The following is a 26,022-nucleotide window of genomic DNA, read 5'->3' as shown; positions in this document are numbered from 1 at the left end:
TATTTACAAGAGGAAATTATTGAAAATCAAATAAAATGTTTGATTGAAGAAAGCACTAGTGAAGCATTAAGTCGAACGTCGATTCATGCTATGATACGGTTAGAGGGTCTAGACCACTGGCAGAGGAAAGGTACGAGTGCCCCGTTGAGTTCAGTCCCAAATCTGAGGGACGAAAATACCAGAGTAACTCCACCCAAAAAAAAGAGCTCCCTAAAGAAGATGTTTAAAATATTCACATGCCACTCGTAGCAGGGAAAATATTTCCCTATTGTAGGCACCGGTAGGAAAGGGTTAAGGGAATCATAATGTTTTTTTTTAATTTCCTTCTAACAGAAATTATGCCACATAAAATATAAACATGTAAAAACAAAGGAAATTTCTCAAGTTCTTTATGACTAATGGAAACGAAGTGAATTGTCATTTTGTATCCAGCCCATGCCAGCCCATTTCAGGTGGGATGTATGAAGACTGCCGAGGCTATTTTCCGGAATTAGCAACATTTCAGATTTAAAGATTTTTCAGCTACTTAATTTTATTTAATACGTTTAGATTTTTTTCCCATTACTTAATATATATTTATATCTTATAACCAGAGATAGATTATGGGGGTGTTCATCGATCGTTATAGGCCTAACTTGCGTTTATTCCGTAGACATTGGTTTCTTTGAGTGAAGCTTGCATTCTAATCCGTATTTTTCAAAATATGGCAAGTAATACTGCGCCAGCAATTGAAAAGTTATCGGGCATGAATGACTATAACTCGTGGGCCTATGCTATGGAGATGTACCTTGTGCATGAAGAGTTGTGGGATTATGTTGCCGGGGTTAAAATACCGGAGAAAGACTATTCCGCAAGACTCGAAAAGAAAGCTCTGTCAAAAATAGTACTTATGATACGACCAGAGCTGTATTCGTACACGAGGAAGGCAAAAACCGCCAAAGAAGCATGGGATTCGCTTAGAAATACTTTTGCACCTTCTGACGCGAGCGGTAAGAGACTTCTTCTGAAGAAATTATACACGTCAAAGCTCCAAGACTACCCAGATATGGAGGCGTATGTTGGTGGTGTCATGTCGGTGGTTCATAAGTTGTCAGATATGAACTACGACACTGACGATGAGCTAATTGCCTACGTGCTCATTAACGGTCTTGGTGAGTCGTATGACGCTCTTTCAACGGCCCTTGACAACTGCGGGAAGACCCTGACATCAGCATTTGTCAAGTCAAGGCTATTGGCAGAGGATGCTAGGCGAGGAGAAAATAAGGCGGAGGCAGCAGCCTTAGCAGTAAAGAACCACGGGAAGCAGCAGTACAGCCGATCCGAGCCCGCGCAGACGCAGAGGAGAACAACGAATTCCAGGAAATACAAGTGCAACAAGTGCCAAAGATTCGGGCACAAGGGTTCCGAATGCCGTACCATCGTGAGGAGCCAGCCTTCCCGGGACTATAAAGAGAAGGTTTCAGCTTTCCAGACAGCGATGGGCGTATCATCAAGAAAAATCGGTTGGTATTTGGACTCTGGTTGTACTGAACATATTATTATTATTATTATTATTAAATAATTGGTTACAAGTCGACCGTGAAGTCGGGTGGTAACATAAAGTTATTACACAATAATATACATAAACCACAATGCAAAACAAAATACTTAGTACCACAAAATTTTTAAAAAGCCCTCAACAAAACCATTTTTACACAATACATGTCCCCGTATACCTAGCACCAAATCAGCAAAAATACAATACATATCTACATTTACATTGCCCTCAAAATCCATTTTTACACAATAATATACTAATTGTAAGACCAAATAAAAAAGACAAGAAACACAAAATTTTTTAAATATACAATTACAAAGCCCTCAAAATTCAATTTTATCTATCCTTTTGGTAAATATAGAGGCGTTAGTTGGAAATGGCTCAGAAAAAATTTCTTCGGGTAAGCCATTCCAATCCTCTATCCCCCGATGTAGGAAGGAAAATTTAAGTCTATCTGTCAGCTGCCTTGGGGCCTTAATCTTATAATTATGATCCCTCCTCCCTAGATAACTTGGTCCTTTTAACCGCTTCGTTAGCTCCCTCCACGCAGGATCACCACTGTAAGTTTTAAATACACACTTCAAGCGTGCTTTCTTCCTCCTTGATTCTAAAGAATTCCATCCCAGCGTTTTTAACATTTCCGTGACACTTGCCTTCCTTCTGAAATTTCCCAAAACAAATCTTGCTGCTAATCGCTGAACTTTTGCTAATTGCTTGATCTCACGATTCAAATGAGGATCCCATACTGATGCCCCGTATTCTAGAATGGGCCTAACAAACGTTTTATACGCGAATTCCTTTGTTTTTTTACAGCTTTTTCCAAGGGTCCTCATCAAAAAATGTAACGCCCTGAAAGCTTTGGTCGCAGTTTTTTCAATATGAGTTCCCCATTGCAGATCCCAGCTTAATGTCACTCCTAGGTAATTACAACATTTGGTTTCTGACAGTAAGTCACCCATAATATGGTAATCATTTTGTACACAACTCCTACCTTTCCGAAATCTAATTAGATTAGTTTTGCTGGCATTGATGATCATTTTATTTTCTTTAGACCATTTATCCAAATTATTTAGGTCATTTTGTAAGATGATACAATCATCTGCTTTGTCAATGACTCTATAAATAATGCAATCATCTGCAAACATTCTAATTGTGCTCTTTATATTCCCACTAATATCATTTACGTAGATAATAAATAGCAAAGGACCTAGCACACTTCCTTGCGGTACCCCTGAAGTGGCATTGAATTCATCGGAAAAAATATCGCCGACTCTAACACGTTGTGATCTACCTACAGTAAATGAATTTATCCATTTTACGACCCTACCATCCAAGCCGAGCGCGTTTATTTTTTTAAATAGAATCTCATGATCTACCCTATCAAAAGCTTTTGAGAAATCAATCAGAACCCCATCAATTTGCTTCCCGTTGTCAAGCCCCTCCACCAAATCCTGATAAAGAGATGCTAATTGACTTTCACAGGAGTAACCCTTACGGAAACCATGTTGTCCTTCCCAAAACCAGTTCTTTTTTCTTAATACCTCCTTGATATAGTCCGCGATCAGATGCTCCATTAATTTACACACGATGCAAGTTAGACTAACCGGCCGATAGGAATTAACACTATCTCGAGGCCCTTTTTTGTAGATGGGAGCTATGTATGACTGTTTCCAATCATCGGGTAAATCACCATTGTTAATTATTACCGTGAACAAGTGTTTAAGAAAAGGAACTAGAAAATTACCCAACCTTTTGATTAGTTCCCCCGGAAGACCGTCAGGTCCACAGGACGCGTGACTTTTTATTTTTTTCAATCTATTTCTTATATCACTGCCTTTGATTTCAAAAGAGTCAAACGAATGATCTTCCCCAACTATTGGTGATAATACTCCATCTTCACTGTACACTTTGGAAAAAAAGTTCTTAAAAGCTGTGGCTTTTGAATAATTATCGTTTACAATACGGTCTTCACACTTGAGAGAAATATTTTCTAGAGCATTATACCCTTTTCGTCTCCTTCGAATATACTTGTAAAGCCCACTCCAGCCCTGGTCTTTTAGAGAGTTCCTCAAAAATGTATCCTTGGCCTTTAATTTTTCGGCGTTTAGTTTCTTATAGGCATCCTTATAATCACTTAAATATATACCCCCTCGATGTCTTATCTTATGAAGCCTTCTCACTCGACGCTTTAGCCTTCTGATTTTTGCGTTGTAATATTCGGGATCGGGGTTTGCTTTCAATATTTTGGAGGGAACGTATCGATCTGATCCTTCGATTAGTAGGCTTTTGAAATTTTCCCATACTTTATTTACACAATTCCCATTCCCTACCCATCCCAAGAATCTTTCCGCTAGAAAATCACTAAAACCAACCATATCCATCCTACTATATTGCTTGCACAGTTTTCCTTTTAAGGGTTTTTTGGACTTTCTACACTTAACAGACAAGGAAACCGCCTTATGGTCGCTTATGCCGTCAAGAACATCGGAAGAGATAAACATATCAATAGGCCTCACTAAAAACACATCCAAAATATTTTCCCCACGGGTAGGGTCCTTAACTACCTGAGAAAATCCCCCTAGCCTTACAAGGTCATTTACTCTCTGCTGCGCCTCGCCTCCCGTTGCAGTTTGGGCTTCCCAGTCCACATGAGGTAGGTTGAGGTCCCCCACTATAATTACCGGATTATCCCTCCCGCTCGCAACTTGGCCCTCATACAATGTGTTTAAACGGTCAAGGATACCTAGGCCGTCATTTGGAGGCTTATAGACCGCAGTTATTTCCAACTCCCTGTCGGTTCCTGGAAACAGAAGTACGCTAATCATTTCATAGGTCTCATCCACCCTATGCAGAAGACAATGTATATTTTCCTTTACGCCGAGAAATAGCCCTCCCCCTCTGCCGGCCCGGTCTCTTCTGTAAACCGTAAATCCATTCGGAAAAACCTCATCATTCAATATATCCTCATTTAACCATGATTCAGTGCCAATTATGATATCCGGACATTGTATTTCGACAATTGAACTCAACTCAACTGATTTGGATGCGACACTTCTAGAATTTAATTGTAGTAATTTCAAATAACCATTCGACGACTCCAACATCTCAACTGAATCTTGGCATTCCCCATCCAAAATATTTAAATTTGTGCAATTTACATTGATATTATAGTCCAAGTTTTGTGTAGTAACCTTGTTTGTCTTTTTAACATCTCCCAAAACAACACCTCCCGGACCCCTACTCAGTTTCCCTTCACTAAGACGGAGTTTACCACATCACATAAAAGTCCTCCAAACTTCTTAGTACCTCTTCTATTTAGGTGCAGTCCATCTCTACCCAGATCATATTCTTTAACCCAGCAGTTTGGATCAACATGTATGTCATCAATATGTCAAACCAACGACATCTTCTGAAGAAATTTATTCCCAGAGAAGGATTAACTGTAAGTGTTGCAAATGATAATACCTTAGATTGTAAGGGAATTGGTATGTCAAATGTTCATATTGATGATGGTGCTATTACAGTTAATAATGTGTTGTTGGTGCCTGGTCTCTCAGCTAATTTATTGTCAATATCCCAAATGGCTAAGAAAGACTTAATTCTTGTGTTTTCTGAAAAGGGATGTGATATTTATCATAAAAACAATGTATTTATTAATGGCAGAGTCAGTGGAACTGCTTCACTAGTGGATGGTTTATACAAATTAAATGAAAAGCTTCCTATGAAAAATTTTAATGTTAACCATGTAGAATCTGTTAAAGGTAATGCTTCAGCGAAGTTGTGGCACAGGAGACTTGGTCACATGAGTCCAGAAAGAATGAAGCAGTTGTCCAAGATAGTGGATGGCTATGATTTTACAAGTGGTATCCAGAGTCCATGTATAAGCTGTTGTAAAGGGAAACAGGCGAGGAAACCCTTTCATTCTCAAGGTAGCAGATCAAGTGCTGTTTTGGAATTGATTCACAGCGATGTTTGCGGACCAATGGAGGTAAAATCAGTTAATGGTGCTCGATTTATGCTAACGTTCATTGATGACTATTCACGCAAAATATTTGCTTATTTTTTGAAAAGCAAAGATGAAGTCACTCAAGTTTTTATAAAATTTAAGGCCAGAGTTGAAACAGAAACTGATCGAAAAATAAAGACATTGCGATCTGACAATGGAGGTGAATATGTCAATAAGAATTTAAAAGATTTCTTGACTTCAAATGGAATCATGCATGTTCTCACAGTTCCCTATTCACCTGAACTTAATGGAGTTGCTGAGCGTGCTAATAGATCAATTTGTGAAATTGCCAGAACCATGCTACATGATACTGAATGTCCCAAGTATTTGTGGGCAGAAGCTTGCAATACTGCAGTCTTCATAAAGAATAGGTCCCCTCATGCTGCTCTCACTAATATTACTCCTGAAGAGCTATGGTCTGCTAGAAGGCCAAACATTCAAAATTTTAGAGTGTTTGGGTGTAAGGCAATGGTTCATATACCAGATGTTAAGAGAAAGAAATGGGATGTAAAGAGTGAGCAATGTAGATTTGTAGGTTATGCTGATATATCTGGCTGCTACAGGCTGATGAATAGCAATAATGAAGTTATTGTTGCCAGAGACGTTATCTTTGACGAAAATAATGAACCAAGTGTTGATGTGTCTGATAACTCTAATTTTGTGCCTGTAATGGAATTGTTAAGCCATTATACTAAAGGGGAAATGGGAGCTGAAATGTCTTCAGAGGGAGACACACTTTCTGAAAGGAGGTATCCCTTGAGAGAGAGAAAAACAAAGGTATTCCCTGATTTTGTTACTTACAATGTTCAGGATTTGAATCTGTTAACTGATCCACTGTCCTCAAGAGAAGCCCTCTCTAGACCAGATGGAGATAAATGGCATGCGGCCATGCAAGATGAGTTAAAGTCCCTAGCTGAAAATGGTGCATGGTCTATTGTTCCTAGATCAGAGGGAGTAAAGGTAGTACCTTGTAAATGGGTTTTCAAATTGAAGAAGGGAATAGATGGGAACCCTGATCGATATAAAGCTCGATTAGTTGCGAAGGGGTTTATGCAAGCTTATGGTATCAATTATGAGGAAACTTTTGCACCTGTAGTTCGTGTTGAAACATTGAGACTATTAATTGGGATAGCAGTAGAATTATCTTTGCAGATAGATCATCTTGATGTCAAAACTGCTTTCCTCAACGGGAAGTTAAATGAAACTGTATATATGGAATTGCCTGATGGTGTTAAATGCAATGAATCCACAAATAGTGTGGCACATTTGCACAAAGCTTTGTATGGTCTGAAGCAATCTTCCAGGGTATGGAATGAAACTATTCATAATGTTCTGATTGAGCTAGGTTTTGTTCAGTCTAAGCACGAAGCTTGTGTTTACTTTAAGAAAGATGGTACTAGTATTTTAATTATTGCTTTATATGTTGATGATTTGTTATTGTTTCACAATGATAAAAAGGAAAAAGATGTCATTAAAGAAAAATTAATGAAGAAATTTAAAATGCAGGATTTGGGCAGAGCAAAAATGTGCCTTGGCATGAGAATTTCTCAGAATAAATTTGATGGTAGCATCTCTTTGGATCAAAGCCATTACATTTATGAGTTGTTAAACAGATTCGGGATGCAAGATGCTAAACCAGTAAACACTCCACTTGAAGTAAATGTTAATTTGAAAAAGAATGACCCAATGTTACCTAAACCTGATGTACCTTATCAATGTTTAATTGGCTCATTAATGTATCTATCTGTTTGTACACGTCCTGATATATCTTTTTCTGTAAATTATTTAAGTCAATTTAACAATTGTTTTTCCAGTGAGCACTGGAGGAGTGCTTTGAGAGTACTAAAATATTTAAAGCACACTGCTAATGAAAAACTTGTGTTTAAGCCTACAGGCAAAAGCATTACTGGCTATGTTGATGCTGATTGGGCTGGTAATCATAATGATCGAAGGTCATGCACTGGTTTTGTATATAAATTTGCTGGAGCTGCCATCACCTGGAGAAGCCAAAAGCAGAAGTGTGTTGCTCTTTCAAGCACTGAATCCGAGTATCCCAGACAGCACATTTGTGGTAATACATTTGTATTACAATTGTAATACAGTGTCAAATGTCCTCTATTACAATCGTATTACAATTGTAATACAGTGTCAAATGTCCTCTATTACAATCGTATTACAAATTCCCTTGTATTTTGCCTTTGTATTACAACTGTATTACAAATCATCTGTATACAAAACGTTTGAATACAACTGTAATACAGTTGTATTACAAAAATCGGTACAATTTGTAAGGTTACAGAAGATTTACCATTTGTATACAAATGGTTGTGCTATCTGGGATGTAGCTCTCTCCGAGGGATCTCGAGAAGCTGTATACCTTAGATACCTAATGTCAGAGTTGTTAGATGTTGTGGAAACTGTAAAAATTTATTGTGACAATCAAAGTGCTATCAAATTGTGCCAAAACCCAGTGTTTCATGCAAGGACAAAACATATTGATGTTCGATATCATTTTACTAGGGAATTGATTGAGAAAAATGTAGTGAATGTGGAGTACCTACAAACTGATCTAATGGTGGCAGATATTATGACTAAAAGTCTATGCAAGGTTAAACATTCAAAACTAAAAGACTGTTTGGGACTGTCTTGATTTCTTGTTTTGTATAAATTGTTACTTAATTCACTGCCAATGTCCCTAGAGTGAGAGGGAGTGTTGAGTTTACACTCCAGTGGCATTTCGTTGTTCATTTGTTATGTATCATTCTCTCGTGTACTGCTGTGCACTTCGAGCCTTGTTCTCTTCTTCTTGTCTGTCGTCCGTGCAATAAAGACGTGTGTGTTCCGCCCGACGTTTGCCTCGTTCTTTCAACAGTTCATAAATCACAGCCATTGAAAAGGCCACAATCAAGAAAAAAAAGTGAAAGAATTCGGGCCGATAAATCAGTCCCTGGCAGTTTTCGCTTAACCAGCAAGGGCCGATATATCGGCCCGGTGGCAGTAAAATGCTTAAGAGCATTTGAATGACTTCTTTTATAAATATGCATGAGCAAGGAAAAGGAGTTGGTATGAGAGGATTGGGTAGGAATGCAAACAGGTTCTAAGATAATGGAGATTAGGATATACTGGATGACTATAAAGTGAGAGTCCATGTGACTAAAGCTAAACAAGAAATTTGAAATATCAAAGTAACATACCTTCCCTGGAACACTACTTCATCAGCTTTCTTTCCAATGAAAACAACTCTCTTTCCAGCCTTGCCACCCTTTCCACCACGTTCTTTGGTTGCGATGTCAATAGACCACTTCTTCACCCTCAAAGCCGTGCTGTCCAAAAATCCATGAAGGGCAAAATCGTCAGCACTGGAGTACTTCAAGGAAGACTCAGCTGTCAAACTTGGTCCTTCCCAGTCTGCTTTCAGTTCACCTGATAGGAAGTAAAGGGAAATTTCAGTGCACACTTAACATGGAGACCCCTTCCTCTGTCTGCATTTAAGCCTTGAGACTCTGGCCACACCATTGGTCAAATATCATAGAAACTTATTATTTTTTCCAACGACTCTCATGCGGTAAAAAATGTTCCCAAAAATGTGAAATTATCACTCAGCCTCACATACTGAATCTGTTAAGTAGTGCATGCTCTAATTCCCACGAACCATGCTTACCCGTTAGCGCCCAAAGTTTTTTTAAATTCACACGTATTTCACTTTTAAATACATGATGCATATATTTATTCACGAACTTAACACAAAGAACACAATTCAAACTGACTGAATAATAGAGGAAACCTTCTACTAAGAATGTGCACCAAAATGCTTGCTAAAATTCACATATTAAATGCATTGCCGGAGTATTGGCTCAGCACTGCACTGGGTGCCATATGGCACCTGTGGGCGTTGACGGGTTAATAAAATTAATTAGTGACAAAATAATATCAGTTTAATTAAAAATTGAAATAAAAAATTGAAGCCTAATTGATAATGACCACCAGATGAGGAAAATCAAACTGAAATAATTCAGTGCTAAAAATCACAGGAATCGGCAATTTATGTGAGTTATGTCCTTCAGTTACACTATCCAAGAGATAAACCAATTACTCCCTAAGTATATCTTAAAGAATATCACTTACTTTCAAAGTGATTGTCTCCCTTCTTTTCCAAGCGAGCATGGACTTTGTTTGTAGGACCTCCTTCACGAGTAACTGAGAGATCAACAACACGCTTGTTCTGTGGGTATTCCACACGTGAATGAACAGAGAATTTGTGCTCAGGAGAAGCAACAACAGTGACATCAGTCTCCATGGCATGAAGAGCTTTGAGGTTCTAAATAAAAAGAAAAACACTTGTCATTTACCATGGAAAAACTAGAATCAACAAGACAAAATAAAGAAATTTTATATATTGTGACATACCGACCATATGTCCGCTATTTCTTTCGCTGAGCAATGGCCCGAGCAGGAAATGATCGCATATGTGTGGGTGAGCGTGCCCATGACTGTGTGTGTGTGGATAGATTGTCATGCCCCGGGCATGAGGTATATGTGATTCACGAGTGTTTTGTGTTGGTCAGCACGGACCGATGGTTGCCCCACTCTGCGACCATCAGGCACGTCACCACTGAGTGGTGACGTGCCCAGTGGTGACGTGCCTGATGGTCGTCATTTCTGGGGGTGAGCAGAGAGTGCTGTTGGAGGACGAGATTGTTCTACGGAGATAGCCAGAAGCGGAGCGAGATTGCAGACGAGCGACAGACGGGACCAACGCCCAGAGATATCGGGAGGAAGACAGCCCTCGATCCTGCGTACACTTGGGTCCAACTCATCGCATCATTGACGGCTGCTACTGCTCAGGCTCCGACGAAACCGTAAGAACGTCGAAGTTAGCGACCCGTCCTTGTGCTTGTTCGCCCAGACCCGAATTACTTCCCAAATTGTGTAGCCAGAATATTGGTTCTCTCTCTCTGTCCCATTGCGCCGTATCTATCAACAAACTGTTGACTCATTGTCAGAAATCTGATTCAGTGTGATCACGAAAAGCAGCCTAAAGACTTGATTGGGGCATATTGTAAACTCAGCCCACATATTCTATAAATCACGAATTGTTCTTTTTGTTTTTGGAGGGGGGTAATTGAATCATATCATATTGTGCATTTTTCGTTCACCTTATCTTCATCAGGGTAATTAATTTCGATAAATGTGTGAGTATGTCATGGAAGTGGAAAATATATCTTTTTTGTGTCTCAAAGTAATCAACAATGGTTCGATCATTCCGTACTCGGGACAATTGATACCCTCACCACCCGATAAAATATGTGGCGTTTCATGTTCCATCACAATATACATATATACAATCCGTAAGAGAGATTTTCAATGTATTGCTATGGTATTTTATGGTATTTATGATATTTATTTTACGATGTTTCACAAATTATGTTTCATCATGGAACAGATCTCATAAAAATGTGATATTTACAATTAGTAATTTAATTACACCATTGTTCAAAGTCTAATTGCACATCCATGGGGAACATCACAGAATGTACAAAACTAAAGCTTCTATAGATAAGCCACCAATGCATACTTTCTTAGGTCAACAGTTACAATTACACTGCACAAACTCTCATCCTCAATTTTATTGAAACAATGGTGATTGAATGAGGCACAATTGAAAATGTCTGCCTCATTTTTTTTAAGTGAATTTCAACGATCATTAAAATATGCATAGCATTAAAGTATGATCACTACGTCATAATATGATAAATTTTGATAAGTATTTTAACAAGGGTAAGGGAGAGGTGAACATTAATAGGTTACCGAGCATTACAGATGTTACACATAATTACCTTATGGTTGAGGATAAGCTCCATTTTTTCATGGCCTTTAACAGGAGAGTGAGCAATGAGATGGAGGGACAGAGAATCCTTGGGGGTGGCTGCTTGCATCTCAAATTTCATCTGTTTGATCAAAATATGATATTTAAGAAGTTTGTCACACTAAAAGTCACAGTCACAGGAAACCAATAAAATATCACCACTCTCGGTAAAATCCATTAAATACACGTACAGGAAATGAGGAGGGAGTTTAATAGCAATAGCTGGTGCTGCATGAAATGTTTAACAAATGACCATAAGCCATAAGTCTTATGCCATAAAGTAATTATTTAGCTTCAATAGGCAAACACCTAACCTATCCTGGTTCTCATGCATGAACCTACACCCATGTCTCATATAGCACAATTTCGATTAGCGCAATTTCGTTCCTCGGGGAAACATTGCAACGCAGTGTAGCCTAATCAAAAATCTTAAACGCTCTCGTGATAAAACGTAAACTTGCGTAAAGTACACACGAAATTTCTATTATTTTACGCATATTAATATTATTGCTTCCTTCAAATCTTCTTTTTTGATTATATATAAATCGAAATCCATTGCTGTGCAATGGCCAAAAGTATTACTCGTCATTGGGTCCAGATAGCCGGCCTACCGAAGATTTATCTCGTCTCCTTAACAGAATGATAATAAATAATTTAGATCGTTAATTAAGCATGGGGCTTGTGGAAATGATTTTTCTTCGGCAGTACGGTTTGAGACGTATTTTTGCCATCATAGGTTATCGGGCGATTGACTTCCAGGTAGAAGGTCTACCCTAAAGCCTTCAAGGTCATCGGTATTCACGGGGGAGAAATAGAGCGGTGGCCGAGTTGCGCATGAATAGCATCAACACATAAAAGGGTCCGCTATAGAGTCTCAAACACAATGGCTTCATTCCCTCCCCGCAGTCGTAGGCCTTCTGCGTCTCAGGAATACAGTTCAGCAGTGGAAGGTGATTTAGATAGAGCCATACAGAGTAAAAAACAAGAGAATATGCCAAAAAATAGGAATGCGTATAGAAAAATCAAGAATTTATCAATAAAAACTATAAACCTAGAAGAGGAATTGAAAGAGGTCAATTGCTTTGAAAATGGAGAACGTCAAAGCGATATTGCGCGGAAGTTTAAACGCACGATGCCTTATTCTGACTAAAGACGAAGTTAAAACATCAGTGACCTCAGCCGTACCAACTTCAACCAAGCGGTCTACACATACGGAAAGTTCATAGTGAATCAGTACAAAAAGACGAGAGTGGTAATCGCTCCGAGACATTTAGTGAAAGCTCCGGTTGGTTCCAGAATTTAAACGGCAAGCAGGTATTTTCAGTGCGGCGATATCAGGTGAATCTGCAAGTGTTGATAGAACAGTCACCACAACATTTTCTGATGAACTCCAAGCTATGATTGAAAGTGGCTCCTTTCCCCCTAAACTAGTTTTTAGTGTCGACGAGACGATATTCTTTTGGAAAAGAATGCAATCTCGTTCATTCATTTTCAGGGAAAGAAAACCTGGGTCAGGTTTCAAGGCATTTAAAGGCTGTTTCACGTAGCTGCTAATGACTCAGAGAACTTCAAATTAAAATAATTTATCATTCATAAACTCCGCTAGCTATGAAATGGCATTCAAAGTAGCATTTTCCTGTCATTTCGATGAACGACAAAAGGGCCTGAGTGACATAATAGTTGTTTTTAGACTAGTTTGAAAAATCGTCAACTGCCGGCAACACATTACGATCCCCTGAGATAGCAGATGTTAGCCTACCCGCACGACAGGAGGGAATTTCAAAAGTACGTAAGAATTTTTTTTTAACGTGAATAAAAGTCTTTGAATGTGTGCATACTATCCTTAAAGATGTTTTAAACTATAAGCATTTATATAAATAATGTTTTCTAAGGCTTTTTTTGGGAATATAAATTTTTTAGAGGAAATTCAATACCCAAGACCTATGCTACCAGGAACGCATCCCTATCTTCACAATGTTAAAACGCTCTTGTATAACGCAAATTCGTATAGCGCTAAGACCCCAAGGAACGCATCCCTTGTGCTATACGAGACATGGGTGTATATGAAAACCTTTTGCCATTTCCCAAGCACTCCTGAAACTAAATGTAAGAAAACTAGGTAGACTGTATTTTGTGGCAATGATTATTATTAGGTCTTTTTGCAGTGAATAGTCCCCACTAACCTCTGATAATTTATTTTCATGCTAAAATAAGCAATCTGCTAAAATCTCATGATCATTTCCTCAGGGTATTTATCGAATCAACCTCGTAATGAAAATCTCTCAACATGTATTACCTTCTTTCCTTGAGGCCACATGAAAGCGACAGAGCCTTCAACTTTTGGGTTCACAGCATCATCACTCCACTCTACCATCACACCACGATCTTCAGCATCCCAAGGTAGGCACATAGTAACAGAGGCAGATCCCTTATGATTATCCCTATGGACCTTAGCACCAAGGGTGAGCTTTTTGTCACTACCCCACTTCAAGTCACCAGATGAGGTAAACTGAAGAAAGAATGAAGAGTGACCATGCATTAAGCTTCATTGTCAATGAGAATAATAACTGGCATAACTTAAAGAAAGTGGTTTCACTTATCATAACTTTATGTCAGGCATTTGGAATTTACATATACCATCAGATTTACCCTTGTAGTAGGGCCTCATAGAGTATTATGAAGGGGTAGCTTAAGCTGAATTTAAATAAATTTGCATAATAGTGAATCATATCATTATTTGTAAAAGTAGGCTAGTATCCCAATCATGGACCAAGTTTTATGATTATTATCAAATCCAAAAGTAACAATAAAATACATATCACAGACTTTTGAGAATTATGACTGAAATAATAACATTTTTAATTATAATTTGAATATTTAGCCATTCAGTCCTAGCCCCCTAATGACTGCAAGTCGTAATAAACAATTTTAGGAAAGGAGTGTATAAAAAACTGTGCTTACGTCATAGACATCCGCAGAGACATGAGTAACTTTGGCCACTTGTCCAAAGGAGACGTGCTTCAGGTTCTCAACATTGGTTTGAGCGTCAATGTGGAACTCTCCAACCTTTGTCTTGCCGCCGTCACCACTGGAATCCAATTTACCCTTCACACCCAATGACTGATCTTCTCCAAGCTTGCCAAGAGCATGATATGAGTAATCCCCATTTACAGCTTCACCACCCCATTCAACTGACATGGGTTTCACTTGTCCCAGTAAAGAGCCACTAACATAGGCCTAAAGAAAAGCATTGTATATATCAATGATTTCATCATAATTTTAGAAAATATGATGCATAAAGGGCTTTTTTCTGGCATAGAGAGAGAGAGAATCAAATTGCACACTGGTACCTTTTTGTTTGATTTGAGTTGTAAAGTTTCATTCAAAGCAAGAATATTACTACAGTGATACTAGTCATGAAATTGCAAACAGAAAACTTGTAAACACCATGTCACTCCTTTTTTAAAGAAAAAACAGTGAGTACTTATATGATATACAATGCAATTAAACAACATTTCAACTATGATTGATGATACTGAACGCATAATATGTAGATGCTAATGCCCAACGAAAAAACTGAAATTTTTTAAGTTTTATCCATTCCATCCTGGGGCCTAAGTCTGTAACTTCGTTTTCTCCCGAGTTGGGAGAAAATAGACTCGTGAAGCACCCGTTTCATCCAACTGAGGCCGTTTTCCAATCCACGTAATATGCACTCATTCCCTCGTTCCCTTTCTCCCTTGCACCCTGCTCCCTTACTAATGATCTACTGGCACCATAAAGTATGAACGGAAATAATGCGAACTATTGGCAGTAACGAAATGTGACGCGAGGGGTAAATTTAGGATATCTGGTGGTTGATTTAAGAATGAATTTCACCTTTATACTTATATTTTTGCATGTGAAGAGCAAGAATTCACAATGCAGAAATAATATTACGTAAAAAAGCTCTCATAATAAACACAAAATTACTTAAAACTCCAGTCTGTAACTCGTTTCTCCCGGTAACGGAGAAAACTTTCTCCCAGTAACGGAGAAAGAGTTTCTCCTGGAGAATATCTTTCTCCCGACTGAAGTCCGTAACGCGATTCGGAGAAACTGACGCACCCTGGACGGGTGCTTCGGAGTCACCCGCCCGGGACCCACCGATTCATTTTCTCCCTAGGAGAAAACGAGAAAAAAAGCAATGGCGGACCGTTGTGGATGATCGTACAGCGGTTCTATTAGCATACACTTATATATTTTTTACGTATTTGTGCCAAAATAGAACACGAAAATGCATTCTTCAAGTTAGGCAGGCAACGTATGTAGTGTAATTAGTGACAAGAATAGAAATTTTTGTATGGCTGCATTTGCAAGGAAACTACGTGCAGTGAACTTTCATTGTGCCTCTAGTATAAGTGAACAAAATTTGTGTCCTTAGTGTACCCCTTAGTGAATTGATTGCATATAGACGATGAAGTAAAGAGTGAAGTGTGTTGTGAATGTAACATCTTCGACGAAATTATTTCGTACGTATATAACTTAGGGTATGAATCAACCGTATACATTTCGATGAAAGGTATCTAACTATTGCGAAGGGGATATGTTTCATATTTGAACTAGTTGTACTTTAGGGATACATCGAACGCCTGTTAATGTTCATTCGTTTGTTCGCTTCTAAGTTCTGTTTGATTTTATTGCGTATTGCATCTATTACCAATTCCCAATTCGTTGTGAGATTGTGAGCTTTTGGCAGTGGTTACATTTCACGCATTTCGTTGCCTTGTTTGTTTTTGTTTTGGTCACATCTTGGTTACGGTGAGAGTGATAGTGAAATTCGAAGTCTGTTGGTGTTACAATAACTGGTTTGGCAAATTGTTTCAGCCTATTCATTTAATTGTCTTCGCAATGTTAATGTGAAATAACGTAATATGATTCTAAATCGTTACCCAGACGACACAGAATCCTCCGTATCTAATCCGTATGCAGATAGTATCCATTCACGAAAGCGACGGAGCGGTAGTCAATGGATACTATGTGCATACGAATTAGATACGGAGGATACTGTGCCGTCTGAGTGATGAGTAGGAAGTGAGGTGTGAAGAATCCTTTCGAACTTCAAGGAGTGCAAATTCTTTTAGTGTGTGCAAAGTGATTGGAAAACCGATTATCATGTTTTATTAGTGTTACATAACAGTGTTTTATATTTATTGTGAGCCAAGCTTTTTATTGCAACAGTTGATACCGAATATAATGTTTATAAGTATCAAAAAGATAGAAATGTGTGCGTTTTAGAGCTGTATGTGATATGATGAGCAATAAATATGTACAAGTAAGGATAATTTTGCTTTGTTTTCTATATAAATACCTCTAGTAAACCATTTTCCACATGTTTTCGCTATTCTACGCTGACAGTATTTGAAAATTTTAAATGTAGCGAGGCAGGTTGTTGTGTTTCCTAAACTATGAGGCCTATTACGAACGGCTCACCGCATGCGGTGAGATACCGCCTGCGGTATCATACCGCCCCGAAGCGCGTTTACCGCCCCCGAGCGATTACGAGTGGCCACCGGTCGGTATCATACCACGGCTTAGGGGTCGGTATGATACCACGGCCAGCTACCCCGGTGGTGAGATACCGACCCCCTAATGGCGGACGTCTGTTTACATTTTTCGGGTCGAGCTGGCGTTTTTAAAACAAAATATCCGACGATAGAAACTCGGAAGCTATCATATTTTGTGTTATTTATGATATTAATGTCTGAGTAAGCGTATAACATATAAAACTGGAGCAGTTGAACAAAAAATTTATAATACCCATATAACAACGTTGTAGCCGTCTGAGCCACGGCCGTAGGAGATGGATACGTTGATTGTAAGTTGACCCTCATTCATTTATTTAATTAGAACAATTTGGATGTTTTTTAATGTCCGCTCTGTTTTTATATGCAAAAACATCTTCCATTTCTTCATAGGTGCCGGAAAATTCGTCGTTAAGGACTGCCTGTGCTTGTATTGTATGGTGAATACAGCTGTTGCTCGCCGCTTGGAGATTTCTACGAACATCTTTTGTGGCAAAATATTATTTTTTCAACGTGACAACTTCTTGTATTGCAAGATAAATACTACTTTTGCTCGCTGCTTGGAGATTTCTACGAACATCTTCTGTGCCAAAGTAGTGTTATTTTCAACGTTATAACTGCTTGAATTGTGAGGTGAATGTAACTTTTGCTCGCTGCTTGGAGATTTCTACGACCATCTTTTGTTTCAAAATAGTGTTATTTTCAATGTGACAACTACCGTTAATCACAGTACCAGTGGTTGTAATGCACAAAGTTTGACGAGGTTGACAAACATCTGCCAAGAGCTGTAGTTATCACTGTTCCATTGTGGTTGGTTTTTAAACAGTGGTTTACGCTATCGAGAAGTGTCTGATAGTAATGTAAAGATTGTCAGTGGCGTTTATACCTTCGTCATTCACCGCAGAGATAACATTTCACGATCAAGCTATCAAGTTCAAAGCCATGTGTGAAATTTGTTTATACTAGTATATCAATTTCGTACCAAGGAGTTGTAGTGAGAAAAGTCACCTGTGCCACTTGCGTAGGATAATGTGAGGCTTAAAATCAGTGATTAAATAGTTATTTTCATCATAGCGAGCTCTTGATTGTAATGTTTACACGATGAATATAAGAATGGTAGTGACTTCCAGTTTTTGATGATCGTATTTGCCTATTTACCATTATTTATAATGGTGTGAGCTTGTATCGATTGTGGATTTTACCTGAAATATTGAAATAAGTTGTAGCTTGTGTGTGTGATTGCCGAGGAACCGATTCGCGATCTCACATGTTTATTGTGGGCAGACTGTTTTGCTGTGGTTGTGTACCCGTGATTAAACTAAAGAAATGGTGAAACTCTGTTACATTATATTGAAATAAAATTTTATTGTTACCAGAATTGAATATCTTGTGTTTTTTAATTCTCCATTGCTTTTCATAGATAACAGCCAAAAATTTATTTTTCATTATTTTTAAAAGTGCCTTTCTTGTTCTCTGAATTTGCATTAGGTTTCCAAACCCCATTACTAACACGAAAGGAATGCAGAGCAACAGATATTTTGTCATTTCACAGATGTTGAGTGTCATATTGTCTGTGATTAAGGCTCTCCAGCTAAGTATTCGTGGTGGATTTTCATATGTTTTTTAAAAATGGACATTTCGGTCAAAGCTCTAATGGAATTGGTGGTTCACCTTACCCGTTGGCCTTAAAAGTACTTCTATCGTAATTTTTCGATGGTCTGCCATGCAATTTGTCACTACCTGCATCTGCTCATGTGTGATTTTTTGATGATATCTTCCGCAAGTCACTGATAATTATTGTTTTATTCAACTTTTTATCCTATAAGTAAGAATTGAGGAGCAAAATTCGTTCATTTGTCAAACTTTTAAGGTGAATTAATGAAGAACGCATCCGTATTAATCCATAAATACCACTAATTGTCTTTATCGACTGCCAACAGCCTTGCCGAAATATTCGTCTGCTAGGAACAGTTGCCGCGGAATTGGAACACCGCACGCCCTTGCCATTGGCTACACCATTTTCGGGCTGAAGGAGCTCAGAATTTTTCATACAAACGTCACTTCCGCCGCATCGCTCCTTACCGACCCCCTGACACGTACTCTCCGCCCGGCGATGACTTTCTGACCGTCCCATTCGTAATCGCAAGGGTCGGTATGATACCGTATACCGAACGAAAACTCCGCCCAGCGGTAGCGTATCGCCCGCTCGTTCGTAATAGGCCCCTATAACATTTTGGGAGTTGGTAACATATGTGACTAATTGCTCGCACGTAGGTATTTGCAAGAATAAATATGTACCAATCACACATTAACCGTAACGTTATTTTCTTCGCGATTCTTTTCTGCATAGTAAAATTTTTCAATTTTCTTTTTCCACTCCCACATGGTGTATTTCAGCTTTTCGAGTATAAATGCATGTAATACTGACGTTGCCAGTTATATTTTTCCATACTCATCATGCATTCTCCAATGAAAGTAAGCATCCAAAGTGCAAAAAATATGCCATATATATCATCAATGAATACAGCGGCCGTTTGTATACAAGATTTCCTACATCTAAAACATAAAAATGCTTTGGTGTTACGCATTAGTCTCTCCTTTTTCAATGGTATAATATACTCTTTTTTGTGTACTAATGAACAAATATATCTGCGATGGATTTAAATCGATTTATCCACTACCAATTATAATCTCAATGCATCAATTTCTTTTATTTGAAAGTTTAACTTTAATGATGAATGAGTAGCCCTTATTACAAGTGAGAATCGTTTGATTTCCCTCTCGTTTTTTTATTTGAAACAAACCATTTCTATTGGTTCTTCGCGGTATCGCCGGCTTCGGATTCAATATTTTTCATACCTATCTGCTCTTCCTATCCGATACTGAGAATTTGAGTTTTCTCCGGTAGCGGTCAGGAACTGATGTTCTCTCCGCCAAGTTACGGACTACAGTCGAGAGAAAACTACGGTAGAAAACACTTTCTCTGGAGAAAGGAGATTTCAAGTTACGGACTTAGGCCCCTGATATAACTAGCCAACAAAGTTGTTTATTAGACAAATGATTTACAAAACAATATATTAAACATTTTCTCCGCAAAACCCAAGTTATTAGATGTCAGTTGCCAAAGTTTATTTTTTTAATTTGTTTGTTCTACTTCAATAAATTATTCATAAAATATAAAGCTGTTTTTGAATTTTTACCCAAGGGCATTATGAAAATTGCATTTTCATATCTGTCTAATACATAGCATGAGATCATTACAAATATTTTATGCCTTCAAGTTATTGAATTGGATTAATCCCATGAAAAGGGGAGCAAGAGGTGCAATGTAGATAGCCTAAAGTTAAGGAAATATAAATATATATACAGTAAAACTTTGATTTTACGTAGTTGGAGGGGCCGAAATATGGGCACTGTGTAAAATCAAAATGTATAAAATCAAGAGTTGGTATTGAGGAGGAGTATAGTTTTCAGGATAACACTAGCTCATTATTTTTAGAACGCTTAGTCATACACTTTTGCATAGTTCTGCTTTAAGTCAGAACCGGAACCAGAAAAAGCCTCATATGTGAGGTTTTACAGTAAAAGAGCATGAAATCCTTTTCAATCGTGTCAGATATATGTTTCCCGGATTCAATTACTCATTTGGAGGCAAGAAAATGAAGCCTAATAATCTTATTTACTCACAAGAAACACCACAGATGATGTGTCACCTTAAGAGAAACAACGTTGCATTCCTGAACAATATTTCCCATGGTTGAACAACATGGTTGAATTACTAGCATTTCTGGCCCTAATCTGTTACCCAGGAGAAATTTCGCATTGGTAATACTAAATGCTCACAGAGAAGCTAATTTTCGAAAATAATCTCATTAAAAGCAGTTATCAGGAAATCCGTTTAACCACCTGCAGACAAACAAAGTTTGGAGATTGAAGAAATGAGATATCCGAGGATAGTCATCCTAATTAACCTCATTAACAGGGAGCAAAATTTTGCTAATACATCACAAAGGCTTTACACCCTGTGGGCCTGCAGGCCCACAGGGTGTAAAGCCTTTGGGTTGAAGTCCTGGCAGTAGCAGAAATTTATGAGAGATGGCCCTATCCCTACTTGAGAGTAATGTGGAGGGCACTTCCAGTGCACCACTCTGTCCAGCAGATTAGTTAAGTCCTGGTCCCTTTGGAGCCTATCATTACAACCTGGCTAATGCCAACATACGGTTCCTATCCCCCCAACCTTTACTTCATGGCGCTAATGACCCCAGCTGTCGGTTACCTCCTTCCAAATAGCATACCATAGATAATACGGAGCACACAGGGCCCGAGATATTCGGAAATTCAGATTTTTCCGGTGTTTAGATCACTTTTTTAAATGAGCTATTTACATAACCGCGCAACTACCGTCATGCCGCCAGTGATGAATAAAAAAACGATCAATTGTCCGGAATAATTTTCCCTCTTTATAATTATTACGCATTAAAAAAGCATTTTCCCATGAAATTTTAGCATTAGTAGATAGACTCTACCGGGTATAGCTTCTCTGTCGGCATTCTTCCGCAAATTCAGCGCCGGGACCTTCGACTCACAAGCCGTGTGACTCATCTTCTCGTAATATTTTGCGTCCCCATATCTGATAACAATGCCGGACACTGTTTGTAATTCGAATTAATGGTGCTAAGCCATTCCTGAGTTTAAAGGGACTGCCTTATCACTCAAGTCTTGAATTTGACTTCGATGATTACATGACGATTGTCGACGCAAGTTATTTTCCGAGCGTATTAACTTCCGTTCCGTTAAAAATAAATCCTTGCCACCTAGCGGAGTGAAGCTAATAGCTATTCAAGTTCCAACCATGTTTCATTTAAACCCACCGACAATAAGATACAAGTTGAGTTAGCTCTGATAAGCACGCCGCGCAATCAACTTTCCCTCGCCTCCATTCGTCCCGCAGACGTGGGGTTAGCCCGCGGAATGAGACAACGCATGCTGCTTTTACCATCGTGTTGAATCACCATCGACTTACGTCCATACTAGAACTAGAAGTACGACTATCTTTTTTGGATCACCTTGGAAGCCAAAATTTTGGCACGGGAGGATTTTTAACGCCTCATTTCGCCATTATATTTTGCTGGGGCGACGGAAAACATGGCGTTGACAACATTCCAGAAAACCTTCCGTTAGGGATAGATATTCCGTAGTTCATACTTCCCGATTAACGACCATCTACTGTAATTACAATAAATACGTTATAAACAGCGTCCATCAATAAGTCGAATAATAAACGAAAAGTGATAATGTTAATATCTCCGGCGATCATCTGTCTTAATCAAAAGTAGTTACGCATACACAGCGATTGCAGTATGTTTTAGGTTTTGATATCCTTCTTCGGCAAATTATACCGAAGAGCGATATTCGCGTTCGTAAAGGAGCCTGAAATATTACTGAGAGGGCGCAGGGGGAAGCAATAATTAGATTCGCGATGTTTTTAGTTTCACGCTCAACAGCGAAAAGTCATTTAATTTTTGTAACTCATTGAGACGAATAAATAACCTGTCTTCATATAGCTTCTTTCAGGATTTTCAAAATAAGTCGAAAGACAACTGTGTAAAATCAAGATTAGCGGCCTCTTTGGGGCTGGGGTTATGCTGTGCAAAATCGATAAACTGCGTAAAATCAAGAAAAGATGTAAAATCGAAGTTTCACCATTGCAATTCCCTATGCTTTCCGGCCGGACTTGAGTGTCGCTGCGTAAAAACGAGACTTGATGTAAAATCAAACTACGTAAAATAAAGTTTTACAGTATTTAACACTAGAAGGACGGAAGGGGTCATTTGACCCATTTTCAGGATTCAAATTTATTTTTCTCTTATTAAAATATTTTTTTTAAATTTTGAAACTTTTTCACTTTGTTCATTTTAGTCTATATTTTGATAAATTAGTGAAAATTCAACTATAATGTTTTGTTTTAAATTTTTATGACATGATATATCTAGAAGGACGGCTAGGGGTCATTTGACCAACAACTTCTTTTCGCGCTATTTTATTGCCCGTGGACACTTTTGTGCCATTTATATCATATAATCAACAAGAGGCTAGTGTGGTAGATGATTTGCTTCATTTTGAACCTGGAAGTACCCGGTTCAATGCCAGTTTCGTCCCAAGGGCTCCTATCTGTATTCGAAAACCTAGGCATAGCGGCTTGTTGTGCTCAATCTTTCGATATTTTTTGGGCAGCTAAGGGAAATAAAACATTTTCGAACCTTGATTTGCGTAAATTCATGTAATTATGATATTTTAATTTTGTTTTATTTATTTTTCAATGATTATTGTATTTCCCACACCGGAAAATCGTCACGTATCCCATGACTTTTTTTCTGTCGGCCAAGATTCAGAGCTCTTAGAGACATTATTTTCAATATCGCCTCATCAGGTTTACGAATAACTGCTTCATTTCTCTGGCCTGACGGCACTGTCACTTGGCCTTGCCCCTTTGCCATGTGTCCTGCATTAGTGCCGCCTGACCCCGTTGGGGTTTGGGGTTGGTTGACGGCACACTGTGCCTTGGGGAAAAATCCTGTCTCCTTTTGAGAGAGCGGAGGAGTTGGGTGGACTGTGAAATTCTGCTGTAAATCCTACCCTTGGAATGGGCATGTAGGTCGTAGAAGAAGCATTACTGCAAGTTCTTGGAAAATACAAATCAGGATACGGTTGGCGGTTGAGTCCCTGTCTTTCGAACGGCAATTAGCGTTACTTCTGAAATTTTTGTCCTTTTGTATGAATTTCTAATGCTCTCCAGCTCTCTATACCTCCAATGCAACTGGAGAAGATTCTACCATAATGCGCTTTCGTTTGTAGATTTTTTCGCATGCATATCAGTAGGGAGTTGAGGAAGAAAGTAAGAAGTCGAGAAATATATCAAGAGAAGAGAATCATCGCATTTCAAATAGCAGTAGGGAATATTAAAGATCAGTCTGGAAGTGAATCGGAAACATCAGTTCAAAGACATTCTGACCAATCCATCAACATCTGCGTGTGATGAAAGGGACGAAGTCCAAGATAGTGAATCCGATGGCAACTTTGGCGTAAAAGCAAATGCACAGCTCTATCCAACAAAATGCAGCTGTCCTTTTATGAGGTATATTCCAAATAAACCAGACAAATTTGGAATCGAGTACTGGGTTTTGACAGATGTGAAATGAAAATACAGCCTAAATGAATTTCCATATTGTGGCAAAGATTATTTTCCATCCATCCAGCTGGCAGGAAATCATAAGAAAATGGAAAACCTCTTTGCACGAACGATCTGAAAAAAACAGGCGTGATGCACAAATATCCATGAACCCTAAAATAACCATGTAATCCATTCAACGTGAGTGTTCAAAAATACCTTAGGCCATACTCTTACGTAGAATCAGGCAAACCAGAACAATAATGTACTTTTACTCAGCAGCATGATCTTAGACAAAACTATTTCCGAAACGAATAAAAGAATACCAGTGACCATCCTATTTTATAATAAAAACAAAGCAGGAGTAAATATGATGGATAGCATGTATCAATTTATTTACACATCTCCAAATCAAACAGCCATATCTCCACATGCACAAAAAAGAAAAAGGTGCCAAATACCATCAAATTGCACCAATTTCCTGTCCATTTTCCAAATTCCTTTTCATGTGCAAATGGCTGGTGTCGTAACATCCCCTGTCATGCGCTTTTAAGCTGCTTGCGGGTTAGTGTGTAGATTTAGATGTAGACGAATAAATCGTCCAATGAACGCATTCAGCGCAAAAAAATATTTTGTGGAAATAGCACTTAAAAAATACTGTCTGTCTGAGATTTACAACAAAGTAATAATTTTTTAAAAATTTAATGCAAATTTTGTAAACCCAGTACCTACGCCTATTGTTTAAACATGTAACACAACTTTTGTATTTAGTGTTTGTATTTTCATTATTAGATTTGCAATCAACTACTAAATACGGTTTAATTCATGATTCTTTAAAATAATTGTTATTAACTTTTGATGATGGAAATAATATTTAATAATGTTAAATTGTGTTTTAATGAACTGATTCAATAATTAATACAATTAAACTGGATATTGGATGAATATTAAGCGTTTTATCCCAAAATACATTTTAGGGGTCAAATGACCCCTAGCCGTCCTGCTAGGTAGAGTGAAACTCCCGTCCTCCTAGTGTTAAACCCATAATAAATGAGACATAACATAAGTTGAACCATCTTTCACAAGCACTTCTTCTAAATATAAAACTTGTATGTAAAGGATATGTATATTGATTTCAGTAACAGTAAACAGCTGGAGTACTTGCAGAAACTTAGGATGCACAGATCTTCCTCCTTTGCCATAGTGGCTGACCTGAATCATGGCTGAGCTGATCGGAGCATGAAAGTAGCATGTGCATAAAAGAGAAGATTACCTTTCCACTCATTTCCGTCTTCTCATCCTTGGGCAGAATCTTTAATTCAGCACCAAATTTGAGTTCTTTTCCATCATGTCTTAAATAGGTGCTGTCGGACGAGCAGACATATGAACCCTTCTCAAGATTATAGTTGCTCATCACTTCGTGCACCTTGAGGCAACTTTCTCCACCAGCATGCTTGTCACAGATGGTCACGTGAGCTTCACCATCACTATCACCCTCAGAACTAGGTCGCAAATTCATTTTAGTTTGAGACTTGAGATATAAATGGCGACCAGAGGGTAAGTGGATACCTACATCAACTATGCTGCTCCCAACAGTCATTTTTCCTTGTGCCGAAATCTTGACATCAACTTGGGTTGTTTCACCCAATATTACAAGTTTGTTCCTGAAAAATATAGATCAGATGAAGATTTGCCCAATCTTTTCCTGAATTCATGCTATCACGCTCGTAATGAAATTTTTCTTTCATTAATGGATAGTAAAAGCTTTTACAACAGATCAAAAATGGAATTAAAAGAGTTATTATTTAGAAAAAATGGTTGATATACTCTTCAGCAGGCAGTTTCAAAAACTCTAAAAACTTAAGCACACATTTTCCTCGC

At 38.3% G+C, this 26,022-nt stretch overlaps 1 protein-coding gene across 1 annotated transcript in view; it reads right to left on the bottom strand.

Moving 5' to 3' along the window:
- The window catches only part of LOC124167159 (apolipophorins-like), a 102,113-nt gene that overhangs the window by 23,660 nt on the left and 52,431 nt on the right, over positions 1 to 26,022 (bottom strand). The window contains exons 13-18 of the mRNA XM_046544965.1: positions 25,415 to 25,805; positions 14,371 to 14,646; positions 13,706 to 13,918; positions 11,381 to 11,491; positions 9,669 to 9,861; positions 8,738 to 8,966 (exon numbers count right to left, since the gene is read on the bottom strand). Coding sequence (XP_046400921.1) covers positions 8,738 to 8,966; positions 9,669 to 9,861; positions 11,381 to 11,491; positions 13,706 to 13,918; positions 14,371 to 14,646; positions 25,415 to 25,805 — 1,413 coding nt within the window. The remainder of the gene's footprint in view (positions 1 to 8,737; positions 8,967 to 9,668; positions 9,862 to 11,380; positions 11,492 to 13,705; positions 13,919 to 14,370; positions 14,647 to 25,414; positions 25,806 to 26,022) is intronic.

Source organism: Ischnura elegans, chromosome 10 (genome assembly GCF_921293095.1).
Source record: "Ischnura elegans chromosome 10, ioIscEleg1.1, whole genome shotgun sequence".
Lineage (NCBI taxonomy): Eukaryota > Metazoa > Arthropoda > Insecta > Odonata > Coenagrionidae > Ischnura > Ischnura elegans.
The sequence above is the reverse complement of the archived record's forward strand: the minus strand, read 5'-3'. Positions and strand labels throughout refer to the sequence as shown.